This window comes from Vidua macroura, chromosome 17 (genome assembly GCF_024509145.1).
Source record: "Vidua macroura isolate BioBank_ID:100142 chromosome 17, ASM2450914v1, whole genome shotgun sequence".
Lineage (NCBI taxonomy): Eukaryota > Metazoa > Chordata > Aves > Passeriformes > Viduidae > Vidua > Vidua macroura.
In genome coordinates, this window is record NC_071587.1 from 1,057,848 (window position 1) to 1,072,466 (window position 14,619).

General features: G+C 54.3%; 1 protein-coding gene across 8 annotated transcripts in view; it reads right to left on the bottom strand.

Moving 5' to 3' along the window:
- The window catches only part of CHD6 (chromodomain helicase DNA binding protein 6), a 92,330-nt gene that overhangs the window by 11,162 nt on the left and 66,549 nt on the right, over positions 1-14,619 (bottom strand). For all 8 annotated transcript variants that reach the window (XM_053993359.1, XM_053993354.1, XM_053993357.1 and 5 more), the window contains exons 21-31: positions 13,545-13,747; positions 12,956-13,155; positions 9,512-9,671; positions 8,846-8,935; positions 7,759-7,862; positions 7,014-7,143; positions 6,715-6,775; positions 5,989-6,046; positions 5,105-5,324; positions 2,936-3,144; positions 358-1,911 (exon numbers count right to left, since the gene is read on the bottom strand). In XM_053993359.1, the coding sequence (XP_053849334.1) occupies positions 358-1,911; positions 2,936-3,144; positions 5,105-5,324; positions 5,989-6,046; positions 6,715-6,775; positions 7,014-7,143; positions 7,759-7,862; positions 8,846-8,935; positions 9,512-9,671; positions 12,956-13,155; positions 13,545-13,747 (2,989 nt within the window). The remainder of the gene's footprint in view (positions 1-357; positions 1,912-2,935; positions 3,145-5,104; positions 5,325-5,988; positions 6,047-6,714; positions 6,776-7,013; positions 7,144-7,758; positions 7,863-8,845; positions 8,936-9,511; positions 9,672-12,955; positions 13,156-13,544; positions 13,748-14,619) is intronic.

Sequence of the window (14,619 nt, forward strand, 5' to 3'; positions counted from 1 at the left end):
CAGTAGCCCCCATGCGTGGCCATTCCCAGGTGGGCGAGAAGGAGGGCATATGATTTTCCAAAGGGAGCTGCTCAACAGGCAGTGCCCTGTGCCAGAAAGGGAAAGGCATCCTGCATTCCATGGCATGCTCTTAGCAGAAGGGCTGCTGGGGCTCAGCGTGGAGAGTTCTGGTCAGCTCTACTGGCAAATGCAGCCCCCAACACCTTTTGCTCCCAGTTGCAACAGCTAAAGGGACCTCAGATCCTACAGATGGGAGGCTGGGCAGCCCCAAGGTTTGGCTCTGCAGGGAGGCTCTGCAGGTCCCTCCCACCATAGCCAGAGATGACTGTGAACCTGAGGGAACTCCCAGGACATTACCTTGGCTCTGGTTGCTGCTGACTTTCTCACTGTCATCTCTCTTCTCACACTCTTCTTGCTTTATGCCCTGAGGCTCAGGGTGCAGGGTCTCTGTGCAGTCTGTCTGCCCCTCAGCACCCTGCCCCAAGGGTTCCCCTCTGACACAGGAGGCCTCTGCCCCGCAAGGCTCCCCCTGAGGCAGAGGTGTGGGCAGGCTGAAGGGCTGGCTCTGAACCTGGCCCGGTGAGTGCTGCTGGGTGCTCTCCTCATTCAAGCCACAGTCCTCCCTGACCTCTGCCCCGGGCTCCCCCAGACCCAGGGACTCCCTCTCGCCATTTACATCTTCTGGGCAAGTGTCCTCAGGTGTGGGGAGACCAGAGCTCTGCTCCTCACCCCCCAGCTCATGAGCCTCGGGGTCAAAATCAGCCCTGGTCCTGGGACCATTCAAGCCTTCCACGGCATCTGCTGCTGCCTCAGAGTTATCATCATCCTCTTCTTCCTCCTCATCTTCCTCGCTGTGGCTCTGACTTGGCCCCGACTTTGCCTCCAATCCTTTCTCCTGCAGCAGACTGATGAACCTCTGCTCAGGAGGAACCTTTAGTTCATAGTTATGGAGACTGGGACTGTAGAGCCCCACACTTAGGACCCTTTCCATGGTGCCATGCTCGGCCAGCCCTGTTGCTGGGCTGGCAAGTGCTCCTTTCTGTTCCAAGCCTTTGCTGAATTTGGCTGGGGCACTCTGTGAAGGATTGCTCTCAGGGGTAGAAGGTGAAGGCTCAGCTTCCTCATTCTGATTGTCCATTTGGTCAGAGACCACCTGCAGACCCTCTAGGAAGGGAATCTCTCTCATGGCATCTGCATCGCAGCTGTACGGATCCTCATCCCCCTCCAGCTTGCCCTCAGAGAGTTTGGCAACGCTGCTTCCGACATCTGTGCAGCTTGGGCTGTCCCTGGCGAGGGAGCTCTGCTCACTGGGACAGGCCTTCTCATCGTACATCATGCACACCAGAGAGTCCGGCAGCGAGCTCTCGTCGTAGTTACTGGAAATGATGTCCCGGACTTCAGACATGAATGTTTCACAGTGTGCGTCCAGTGGGCTGCCCCCAGCCTGGGACATGGTGCTCTCCACAGTTTCTAGCTTGATGTGACTCTCGGCTTCGTTCTCCAAGGTTTCACAGGACTGGTCCATCTGGCTGTACACGGGGGAACTGTAGAGTTTGGAGTTAGGCTGGTAAAGGCAGCACAGGGTTTCTGGGCCTGGGAGCCCTGTTCTTTTATGCTGGGCATAGTTTCTGTATGCGTCTAAAAAAGACAGCTGGGGGTCATTCATGATGTAGTAGTCAGTGCGGTTCAGGCCGTGCTTGGCAGTGCCGATCAGCAGGTCCCGGTCGTGTTTGCCACACTCCCACCACACGGGCAGGTAGAGGCTGGGCTGGCACAGCTTGAGGCGCTCATGGAGCTGGGGGCACTTGAGCACCTGCTCGCGCACCTTCCGCAGCAGCTCGATGCGGTACAGGGTCCTGGCAGCACGCTCCTCCGTGATGGGCTCCACGTAGATGTCAGGGTCTGGAGGACCTGCAGCAGGGACAGCAAAGCCAAGGACACATTATTTGGGCTGGTAGGAGTAACAAGCAAGCTCAGTTTTAACCTTGCTCATACTGCAGGTGAGGTGGGGCCAGTACTTGTAGCCACCATTGAGGCCTCATTTTCCAGTCTCAGTACCTTCCAGTCATATCCCACCAAATGGACACAGGGAGTAAAACCTCCTGCTCCCAGCACTTTGAGCCTCTGGTAGCCCTTCAGCCCATTGTCAGGGAAGGGCAGCTCATGTAGTTCTGCTGATGAAGAACACCTACCTAAGGCACCACACACACACACACACACACACACACACACACACAAGGAACTGTGCCTAAGACCAGACTCCATGACAGATCTGAGGCAAAATGTTTTCTGCTGTTGTTGGAAACAAATCACTTTGTGCCTAAATAGCCTCCAAGGAGCTTTTCATCTGTCATGTTCTGTCTGGTGCCAATGTAGGACCTCTGCAGAGCACTCAAAGAAAACAAATGCCCTGTGTATCGACCACGGTTTCCGAGCCTCCTGCAGTGGATCCAGGCTCCACTTATCGTGCAGCAGAGCTTCACACTCAGCACAGGCATGGATGGAGGGGACTTTGTCCAATGGCAGCAGAGGGACGCTTGGAGAGCAGCAATACAGCTCACCCAAAAAACCCCCAGCTTCAGCATGCAGCTGTGCTTTGTGTGTGCTGCTTCTCAACTTGTCTCTCACATATAGAGGTTGCTCTCTTGGATAAAACTGGTTGTGATTTCCTGTGAGAACTCCAAGAGGTTTGTGAGAGCAGGGGCAGGAGTCCACAGGGCTGCTCTACCCTCCCACTATGCCAGGGAGGCCCTACGTGGTGGGGACAAGGCAGCCAGAAATGCATGACTGCTGCAAGCCCATGGCCTGCCAACTGTCTCCCTGCTTCCAACTGTCTCTGAAGCTCTTCCCTTGCTTTCCTGCTCCACGAGAGCAGAGGGATCCCTTCTACATGACCTACCAGTATCCCTCCATAGGCCATGCAATTTCCACTCACCATCCTCTTTCCACAAAGGGAGACCACAGACATTCTTGCACATGGCCACAAAGCTGTAGAAGTACTTCTCCAGACTCTCATCCGTCTTCTTCTCCAGTCGCGAGATGGCTCGGAACTGGGCCCAGTCAAAGATTTTTTTCTCTTGGTCATAGATAACCCCAAAGGAGGAGACAGTGCGGTAGAAGTCTGCCTGCTCCCTCCTGGTCCACCTGTAGAGCACAGAGGAGTTGGGAACACCACTGAGACATGTTCTGGGCCCAGAACAGGCAAAGTACCAGGCAGAGAGGCTCAGAGAGCACTGTCTAGTTACTGACCAACAGTTCTGAGGGAGGTGTCAGGAGGAGCACACTGGGGAGACCACCACAGCACAAGATGCTCTGCCCTCTGGTGCACAGGGAGGAGGAGAGGTCACAGGCCCTCTAGCACTCAACTAATTGCTGAAAAACCCTCTTGGCTGCTTCAATAAATCCCTGAGTGCAGCTCTGGGCTGTGCTGCCAACAGGGAGGCACAAACCTATACCATCTACTCCCTTCCTGCTACATCAAGCTGTTTGACATCCATAGAAAGGTCAGTTCTCTGTACCAGGAATTACAAAGGAAAGATATGCAGACATAGTTCTCATCCAGCCTCTTCCAGAGGGAAATTGAGACTGGGGCTTGCTGCTGTAAGGGTCCCAGTAACAAACACCACCCACCTTACTGACTCCTGTGGACTCCTGAGGTTTACCCCCTCCCCAGAAAAGGAGAGCAGCAGTGGTGAGGGAGGAGTTCAGTCACAGCACTCTTAGAACACAACTTTCATGCTGGCTTGGACCCTCTGAGCTTCCACCTTGTGGGGACCACTCAAAGGACACAGATGGTGAAGTGTCCTGGGCAAATACTGGCCCAGGCAGAGCCCAGAGAAACAGACACAGAGAATAGACTTGGGTGCACACAGCAGGGCAAGGACAGAAGAAGTGGAGCACTGAGGCCTGAAGAAAGCTTCCAGTCAAATCTCAGCCTCTGAACTGCAGCTCTGAGCCAGCACCAGCAAGCAGCTGAGACATGTCAAAGGAAAGTAGACAGGGTGACAACACCCACAGCACTCTCCAACTGCCCAAAATACACCTGGGCCAGCATTGCCATCCCTGTTCCCAGGGGCTGCAGTCATGTTTCATTTAAAAAATGAGAACAAGAAGAAAGTTAATTAATACATATATTAATGATCCAAATCAAGGAGCTCAATGGTGAATTTTTCAAAAGGCCTCAAATTAAAGGCTAGTGGAAAACTCCTGTAAGGCAATCTCCCCTACAAAAAGCCCAGAGAATTAAGGAGTGGGAGATACCAGGCTGCTGTAATGTCCACAGCACAACCATTGATGCCCCCACCTCAAAGAGGGCAAGGTACAACTAGAAGTTGTCCAGAACAAGAGGAAAGGGAAGGTGGCTGGAGCAGCTTCTACACAAGGAGGCCAAGAACAGAGCACAAGGCAGCACACATGCCATGTGGTTACGTGGGGTCCTGCTGCAGGGACAGGTTCACAGAAGGCAAAGCCATTGAGAGCTGGTGACCACAGAGAGTCCCAGTCCCAGGGTGGCATGGGATACTGGCAGCAACAGCAGCAGCATCACCCTGTGCACACCCTCCCAATGGCTGCAGAGAGGCACTCAGGGTGCTGGGACAGTCCCAACCCCCTCCCACTTCCTGGGACACAAATGAAATAGGAGCACAGCACAACCAGGGTATGTCACCACTGCGCTCCAGAGGCCATGAGCAGGAGGCAAAGCCAGTGATGTGAGAGCCACAAAGGTTGGAAGGGCACTGTCATGGGCTGTGACAGTGCTCATCTGTCACTCTCATCCACAGTGTGTCCCAGGGACAAAACTCTCCTCTGTTGAGGCTGACTTGACCCTGAATAGCTGTCCCCTCATGTCCTTTCAGTATCACCACCTGCTACCCATGAACTCCAGTTTGCAGTGGAGGCTGCTTCCTGGCTGGGCTGGCTGCTGGAGCAGCAAGGCTCCCATGGCTCAGAGCATGTTCCCTACCTAGCAATGACCCATGTGACTCCATGCCCTAGACAGCTGGCAGCACAGACAGCTCTGGTGACATTTACCTGGGTCAGTTCTGGGGGCCAAGGAATTCAAGTGGGCTAAATCAGCTTTGTAAAGGCTCCTCTGCTGCATTACCTTTTCTGCATTTCTTTGTTCACCGAGTCCATCTCAGAGGCTCTCCGGAACATCTCATCCTGCAGCCAGTAGCCATGGTTACCAGGCACCAGCATCTCGGGCCGGGGAGGCAGCTCCTTGCGGTTGCAGCGCTGGTAGACAGTGACGAGTCGCCGCAGTCTGGCCGTAAGAGCAGAGGAGACAGGCCAGCAGGATCTGTCTGAGTCGGAGCCATCCTGGGCTTCAAACATCAGCAAGGACATTAGTATTTAGCACACACGCAAAGCCACAGGTTCCCACATCCTCTGGCAAGCTCAAAGAGCTTCCTCCCACCTTCTGCCTTCCATGGGGAGCATGAGCAATCACAGTCATCAGTAGGGGGCCATGTGACCATCCCTGGGCCTGCTGGCTCACAGCCTCACGATGTCTTAGCTTCCTTCAGAGAGAGAGTCCAGAGGCTGAGATCGGGGTAGGAATGATGGCTCCAGGCCAGGACATGCATGGGAGAAGACTGCAGCTCCCTGCTCAGCAGTGGGGCCAGCCATCCCATGGCATGTGCCAACACTGCCCACTACAGAGACCTCACATGCTCATCTCATGCAGGCAACTGTATGGAGAAGAGCAGACTAATGGCTTCCAGTTATCCTGGGTAGCTTTGGCTGGAATCACTTGGAACCCTGTCTGCCCTGCCACAGGGCCTATCCATGGGTCACCTGTGAGTCTGTGCATGAGGGCTCCTGTCCAGGTTGAGCTGCCTCACCCACTAACACAGAGCAGCATCATGTCCCTCCAGCCCAACAATGTGTTCCTCCCACCACGCAGTGCCTGGGGTGGCACTCAGGCTCGGCTGTACCACATCAAATCCTGGGAAGCCATGGACCACACTGCAGGAGACAAGGCCTCACCTGCCGCTGGCTCGTCCCGCTTCTCACTGGCTTCACCCACCCCAGCAGCCACGATGTCCTGCAAAAGGAAACGATCAGAGAGGGCTCAACCCCACACTGAACCCCCTGCACCCACAGCCTCCCCATCCTTGGCAGGGTGCAGGGTGGTGGGATGGGCAGGGTAATATGTCCAGTGCTCTTGGGCTGCAGATGCTGGCTGTGCTCAGAGGTGACAGCTCAGAGAGGCCATTTTGTGCCTGGAGGGAAAGATCACCACAGCAACAGAGGCTGTAGTGCCACTGCTCAGGACAGTTGCAGTGTGACTGCCTCCACTGTTCAAACAACCCTTGCACTCTCCTCATTCCCTGATCTTCCTCTCCCCCAAAGCCATTTCTTTTGGGACATCCCTGACTCCTCTGCCAGGGCTCCATGTGGCTCCTGAAGCCAACCAAGACTGAGAACCAGCATTCCTGGGCATCCCCAGCCCTCAATACCCCTCAGCTCCTCACGAAGAAGATGCTGCCCATGCCCACAGGTAACACAGAGAAACACAGCAGAAGCTGTGCTCAAGGGAGCAGAAGCAATGCACACAAGATGGGACACAGACAAGGCAGACCAGCTCTAGCAGACAAGGCAGACCAGACTAGCTCCCTACTGCCACGCAGCAGAGCTCATGGAGCCAAGCCTGCACCACAGGGCAGGCTGGGCAGCATCAGATATGTATTTAACACTATGAATCCCACTCACCTCCTGTTTTGACAGCCCCTCCAGCTTTTCTCCACTGTTCTCTTCTTTTTCCACGATGCCCCTAGGTGAGAGAGTTAACAGTCCCTGGTAGTGGCAGCACAGCCCCTATGGCTGTGCCAGTTCTCAGTACCAAGAAGCAAATAATTGGTGCTCATGCCATCTCTCCACCTCATACTGGGGACCAGCTCCCTTCTGCCCTCCCCTCTGTGCTCAGAAGCACAGCCTGCTCCCTCCCTCCACTGCACTGCCCCAGGAGAGAGCCAGGTTGCTGTGAGAGCTCGGCTCCATCCCCTGCCCACCTTTCAGCAGCATCCTGTGCCCCATCGCTGACGCCCTGCTCGGCAGAGAGCAGCTTCTCATCTGGCATGCCCACCTTCTCCAGGAAACACAGCGCTGGGTCTGCCCGCATGGCGTTGTACCGCTCGTAACCTGCCACACCCAGGACAGACAGACAGCACAGAGCAAGGCCTGAGCCTGGTTCACAAAAGCCTCCTACTCCTGGGACTCCTGACTGAGCTTCCCACTTGACTCCCCACCTGACTCTCACTCCCTCTGTGCTACCAAGAGAGTAATTCTCACTCCCAGAAATTCACACACTTTCCCAAAAGCTGCTAACGGCTCTGCAGCCCCTGGGCAGCAGGCAAAGGGAAAAGTCAGCTTTCCCATCCCACCCAGCAGCAGCACAGACAACACACAGGGTGCAGCTGGGGCAAACAGCCCCGTGTCTCCTAGAAGCTGCACCGAGACTCCATGACGAGGCCAAGAAAAGACCTGTGCCTTTCTCCTTGCCCTCACACAGCAAGTGCACACTGCTCCTGGCAAACCAGAGTCTACCACGAGATCTAGCATGGCCACCCTGGGCACCATGGGGTGCCTGTTCCCCACCCAAACATGCTGCTGGCACCTGAGGAGAGCTGTCCTGGCCCTGTGTGGCTGTGGAGTGTGGCCCCGGCTCTGTCCCTTGCACTGACACGACATCCCATCCAGCACCAGAGGTCCTCATTCCCCCACACACCAGCACCCACCCGACAGCTGGGTACACACCGTGCTTGAAGACGCCGATGAGCAGGGATTTATCGGCTTCGGCATTCCACCAGTCCACGGGGATCTCCACGTAGTCAATGTCTGGCAGCAGCACATCCAGTTCCCTGTGGCAGACACGGTATGAACACCCCTCTCCTACCCTCAGCAGACACTGAGGGACACTGGGCATTGCTCAGAAGGGACAGGGGGAGGCAGGAGGACAGGGAGAGGCAGGAGGACAGGGGGAGGCAGGAGCCGTCGCTTGCTGGCTTGGGGACAGCTAATGAACACTGGCCTGGGGCCCCATCATTACATGGATACACATCTTCCTGAGGTCAAAGAGCTGGAGCTTTGGTTCCATCACAAGCTGCTGCCCTCCTGCTCCTCTTTCTACAGGGCAGTGGGTGCCTCCAGCCTCTCTCCACCCTCCCCACTCAAGTCCTCTTCAGAGGACTGAAGATCCCGTCTGACCTGAACTGCATCTCTAGGGGTAAAACACTTCACACCTACCAACCTCAAAAGATAGTGTCTCCCCACATACATTGGTGCTGATGGAATCGTGCTGGGGAAGGCAGCAGCCCCTTCTTGGGGAAATTAAGCTTTTAAGCTCAGCATATCATGCTTCTCTGAGAAGCACTGAGAGCTGAGTCTTTGCAGAAAGGTCAAGAATTGGCAGGCTGCAGGCTCAGTGCCATTATAGAGCCTGTGGGTCCCACTGCTCCCAGTGCTGGGAGGGACTGCAGGCCACAGCGATGGGGCATGCTCTGCTCTGAGGCTTGGCCCTGAGACTGGGAGCAGTCTCTGTGGACTCCCACTTTGGATAAAGGCCCATTTGTCAAGCAGCACAGAATCATTTTCCTGCAGGGTGTCCCTGTTAGTCCCACCACCCCCAGGCTGGTGCTACAGACTCAGAGTTGCCTCAGCAGGGCTGCTCTGGCTGCAGTCTCTGCACAGGCAGGGTGGCTGCCTGAGGGTGAAGTTTTGCCTGAGGAAGACCTGGGGTCTGATTCATCTGGAGCTGCAGAGAGCCCAGATGTGGCAGGGTCAGATACCCGTGGCAGTTCTCAAGCCCAAGAAGCCTTTCAGGGGTTCACCATTAGGTCCCTACCTGGCAGGGGTGCCCTCAAAGGCTTTATCCGCAGCCTCCCCCAGTACTTCAGCCTTCAGGTAGTAGAGCATTCGCACTCGCAGCAGAACCCTGTCCCGGGGGGCAGAGAGGTCAGCAAAGCCAGCGAAACCTGCTCGACACCGTGTTTTCCCACATGGAAGGACCCACTTCCATAAAGCAGGATGACCATGCAGTGTCATGCCACGCTGCCCAGCCCTGTGACCCGCTGACCAGAGGCTCGCTGCTCAGGACATGGCTTCCACGAGCTGGAGGGGAATAAGGGCGGTCCAGCAGTAGAAGCATGGTGATCTTTTGTAGGCTGTGAGCCCTTCACAGCTCCCTCCCACCCTCCCAACACTATAGGCCCTCAGCCCACTGTTTCCATGAGCCAATGTGGGCTCCTGCAAGGGGGAATGGTTTTAAACTAAAAGAGGAGAGATTTAAATTAGATGTTAGGAAGAGATTCTTCACTCCGAAGGTGGTAAGGCCCTGGCACAGGTTGCCAGAGAAGCCGTGGCTACTCCATCCCTGTTCAAGGACAGGTTGGACAGTGCTTGGAGCAACCTGAGATCAGGTAAGGTATCCCTGTCCTTGGCCAGGGTAATGTAATAAGATGTTCCTTAAGGCTCCTTCCAACCCAAACCACTCCATGATTCTATGACTCACTTGTTGCAGTGTTGTTTGAGGTGCTTCTTGTAGCTGTCATCATGGAGCACCACCTCGGGGTTGCAGGTGGCGAGCCAGTCTGCGTTCTTTATCTCAGGAAGCAGCATCTGGTTCTTTGTCTTCTTCCCCTTCCTGCCTCTGGGCACCGGTGCTGACAAGCCTGTAACAGTGAGGGGCAGCCAGTGAGCACCATAGACATGGCCAGACACCGCCCCCAGGCACCTCTGGTGCTGGAGGCCGGGTGGGGCAGCAGAGCCGGGAGCTGGAGGAGCCCAGGCAGAGCTCCCAGCTGCAGCCTGGAGAGCCAAGGACAGGAAGTGCATGGGGCAAATGCAGAGTATGGGAGAGTCCATCTCTGTGAAAAACTTGGGAATCGCCACAGAAACTGAACTGCTGCATGTTCCCAGTGCAACGCTGAGACCAAATTATAATATGGCCCCTCGATGTGTAAAAATATCACACAGAAGGGATGAAGCATGGAAGGGACCTTGGTCCTGGGCATAGCTCTTGAAGACTTACCTTAGACACTACAGACACCTCTAAAGGCCACTCTATGGGGACAGTTATTTGGGTCAAGAGTAAGACAGTTATTTAGGTAAGAGTTCAAACAAGAAGCTCCTAAAGAATCAAAGAGCAGCAGAGCTGCTGCTCTGATCTGTAAGGGCTGTTTCTTGTACCGTGCATCTGGAGCAGGGCTGGGGGGAACTGGATCACTGCAAGGGTGCCAAGGTACCCATTGGAAACAGAATGCAGTCCCATCTGTTTGACAAAGATAAAAGGAGATCTAGTGTCTGGAGATGAAAATTAAACACAGTTCAACCTTGAAATAAGTTCACAGTAGAACATGGAAACAACTCCTGGTGGGGTCACTGTTGTTTGGAATCTCCAGAGAGGGATAAGCTGCCTCCCTGGGCAGCTGCTCTTGAGGTAGGAGCTGCAAACATAAAGGAGAAAGGATGCCTGGGAAGTCTCATCCCATCTCTCTGGTCTTGTGACACCAGTGAAGAAAAGAAAGCGTCACTATGTCCTCAACTCCTGCATAAAGTCTGCAGCTCCAAGACAGGACAAGGGCTGTGGCCCAGCTGGCTGCTGGAGGCCTGCATAGGCACCAGGCCTCCTGTCCCCAGCACCAAACTGGCCTGATGAACTCTGCGCAAATGCTGCTTCCTCAGCAGCTTGGCCTGTTCCAGGATGAAAGGCAGGATGGTGCTAGAGCAGAGCAGAGCTCTGAGTTGGACTGTCTGGGTGCTGTGCTCACCCCCTGTGATCACATGCATGTGGGATTGAGAAGAGCTCCAGGATGCCCTAGCAAGGGCTTAAGGTTGTTGCTCCTTTCTGCACGTCAGGGATGGGGCATGATTTGCCCGGTCAGCTCTCTGCAGACACGAGTGGTACCTGAGGCTGCCTGGGGAGCCACAGCAGCTACTCCTGAAGGCCTTCCTGGCTGAGGAAGGAGCACTGCTCTGTTCTCGGTGTTCTGCTTCTTCTGCTCTTCTCCATCTCCTAACATCAGGCTGAGACGTCATTGTTCCTCTGACCCAGACAACACGGAGGTTAAACAGGTGGGAAAAGGCATTCTAAAGAGTTGATGGAGAAGCTCCTGGTCACTTTGCAGGTCAACAGTCAATGCTCTTGCACTAAGGCAATCCTGACCATCTGCTGAAATTGTGGCTTGTTCGTTACTTGGCATTATCTAAATCAAGTTGACTCATAGCAGTTTATTTACTTCTGACTCTTGTTCTGCTTCCCACTCCCAGCTATTCTCAGGGCAGGTCTGTGTGGCAAGAGCAGGAAGCAGCACTGCCAAAGTGACTCCCATTGCAGGAGGTGACTGGAATAACTTATGGCAGACACCAAAAGCCACATCCTTGGACTTAGACCACGCTTGGTCACACTGCAAAAGCTAGTTGGACACTTCCGAGCAGAAGGAAATGATGACATTGGATTTTAAGCACCAACTATGATGCACTTGGCGCTCAGCAGCAACACCACTCCAGAACAGCCTTCCCTGTGCTCCACTATCTGGGAACAGAAGTCCCAGGTTTCAGCCCAGTTCCATGATGTCAAAAGCAGTCTGGAGAGTTCCAGCCCTCTCACTACTCATCTTGTGCCACAGACCACAAGTACAGAACAAGCAGCACATGGCTGCTGGGCTCAGACTCTGAGCCCCACTCACCTGTCCTGAGAGCCACAGGATGCAGGCATTGTGCTGCAAGGTCAGCCAGAGCCCTCTGGCACATCAGGCAGTGACCACATGTCCCAGGCCACAAGCCCAGATGCAGGGAGCCAGCAGCCACTCTGTGTTCACAGATGAAGACAAAGGCCCCATGACTGCCTCATTCACAGGGTGGGCTCTATGGATGCCCCAGTCCCAGGGAAGACTACAGAGAGCAGCCACTGTGCTGCAGGTGGGGAGGCCAATCTGCAGTGTCCATCACTGAGGCAGAGCTAGAGCCAGAGGGAGAGCAGGGCTGGGAAGCCTCTGAGTGACCTGTCTGAAGCTAAGGATACACTGGGAGCTCCTACACAACAGAATACAGACACCTCTAGCCAACAGATGCAACAGATCTGTGATCTGACATGTGACACGTGAACCTCAGACATACTACCTAGGACAAGGGTGATGCTACACAGAGTGAGAGAAGGCAACGCCACCTGGGGAGCACTTATGCATTGCATAAGTCTCAGGACAAACCAACACTGCACCTCCACCCATCAGGACAGGCACTGCAGACCAATAGGTCTGGGACAAACACCATGGTGAGGGGAAACAAAAGGGGAAAAAAAAGGGAAATCACAAAATCACAGAATATTCTGACTTGAAAGGGACCCATAACGATCATTGAGTCCAACTCTTGAGTGAATGGCCCATATGGGGATCAAACCCACAGCCTTGCTTGTGAGATGGATGCTCAGCTGCACCCCCAGCTTTCCCTGGTGCAGCTGTCCATGTTGCCCAGAGGCAGAGGCAGGGTCCTGTACTATGTCCATGCTGCACCCGCTTAGGCCCTGAGGAGCAGCCTGAGGTGTGCCCATGCCCTAAGTGGAATCAGCACCCTCATCCCTATCACACCCAACATGTTCATACAGTCACTGGTGCTCACGAGCTCACTGCCCAGCATCTCCCTGTGCAGGAGAACCACGACAGTATTCACAGGCCAGAGAAGACTTAGCAGCACCTCTGCTCCCACCACAAGGCTCTCTGCACTGAAAGCCAGAAAACAGCCTCCCTCACTCAGCCAGCACCTGCTGCTGGCTTTGAGGGTCAGTATGGAGGTCAGCTCCATGGAAGCCCCTTTTTCTGCGCAGAGAGAATTGCAGTGCTGAAGCACAAACACTTGCAGACTGTTTCCATCAGCTCTGCTTTGAATACTGCAGCCTCAGTCCCACAGGCTGGCACAGGGCAACGGGTACAGATGCAATGGCAGAGAGAACACGCAATACCTGAGTGATTCTGCAGAGCCTGATTCTGGCCGTCCTTCGTCGGCGTGATGAGATCCCAGATAAAACTCTTGATCTTCTCATCCCCCTTGTAGTGTTTGACGCAATAAACCAGCAAGGCCCGACAAATCATCTCCATGTCCTTCTCATTCAGGTGCCACTTGAACCGCCCATGGGTCAGGATATCTTTCCAGCGTCCCCAGCTGAAACAGCAGGAACAGAGTAAACACTCCTGTGCAATTAGAGACCTTGCTGGCACCTCTCTCCAGGAGCTCCTGTGAGGGCATAGCCCTGCCAGATCCCCTAGACAGGGATGTTTTGCCCACACATTACAGGAGCAGAGAGAGAGAGAGGTTTTCAGGACTGAACAGGGAAGAGGCAGGAACAGACTCTGGAAGTGCCAACTGCCAGCTTTGTCCTGCTAACTCTTCTTCCATCCCTAACATTCACTTAGAGCCCAGGTCCCACCAGCGAGGTCACTGCTGCAAGGAGGCGACACAGCAAGCAGGCCCAACAGGAAGTGGCTGGTGCAGCACATGGGCACTGGGGCAGCTGGAGGCTGTGGCTGTGCCCTCACAGGGGTGAGACTCACCCAAATATGAGCAGGTTCTTCTCCACACGGAAGCACTCAGCCCGCAGGTACCGCCGCGTCTTCTCGTTCAAGCGCCGCGAGCGTGTGGGTCGCTCATCCGAGTCACTGTCCAGCTCAGAGAACTCCATCAGCTCGTCCTCTTCGAAGGAGTTGTAATGTTTGGTTTGCTTCCGCACTCGGGGTCTGTCGATGACCAGGCTCTCCTGTGACGGACAGAGCAGACAGCACTCTCAGGTACAGGTAGAAACACTTACATGTGCTCTTATGGCCCCTGTCACCTGGGCTCTGCTCAGCCTCTGGCTCCTGGCTTGCCAGTCCAGTGGCTGACCATCACCTTCCCACTAGGATACCTGCTTCAAGTTACCTTTGTGCAGTTCTGCCTGCACAAGTGACAACTCCTGACCAGCACAAAATTCAGCCTGATGACAGGCTGAAAATCAGCCCCTCTGTGTCCAAACTGCTGACTGCCAGCAGCTGACTCAGCTCTGAGCCACTTGTGGCCATCTCTGCATTGCCTGTGCCAAGAGCTGTGCTGAAGGCAGTGTAATCTCTGTGACAGGGGTGATGCTGTTGAGCAGGATGGGAACAGAGAACTCCAGATCAGAAGGCAAAGAAAATGAGCTCTGATTTATTTCAAATGTACCGCTCTATAGATAGAGAACATCGAGAAGACTAATTTCATTGGTCTTAGAGTAAAAACATCTCACACCATTGGTGTGCAGTGAATGTCGCACAGTGGCAGAGCATATCTATAAATAATGTGAATAACAAGATAGATTAGAGAATTATTTACATTCTTTCCCAACTGCTTCCCAGGCTCTCGCCTGGTTAGAAAACCTTTCTCTTTCTCTCTGACTGAGCTGAGAATATCCACACAGGGGGACAGGTGGGCTGGAACAGGAAAGGCAGCTTCCAAGAAGGTGCAGGAGGGAGCAAAATGAAATTAAATAGCATGTACTCACTCCCCTCTCCTTACCCTGTTGTGTTGAATGAATTAATATAATGTAAATCTGCCTGGATTTCAGGCACACAGGACACAGGCGCGCACACACACACACACACACACACACTCTCT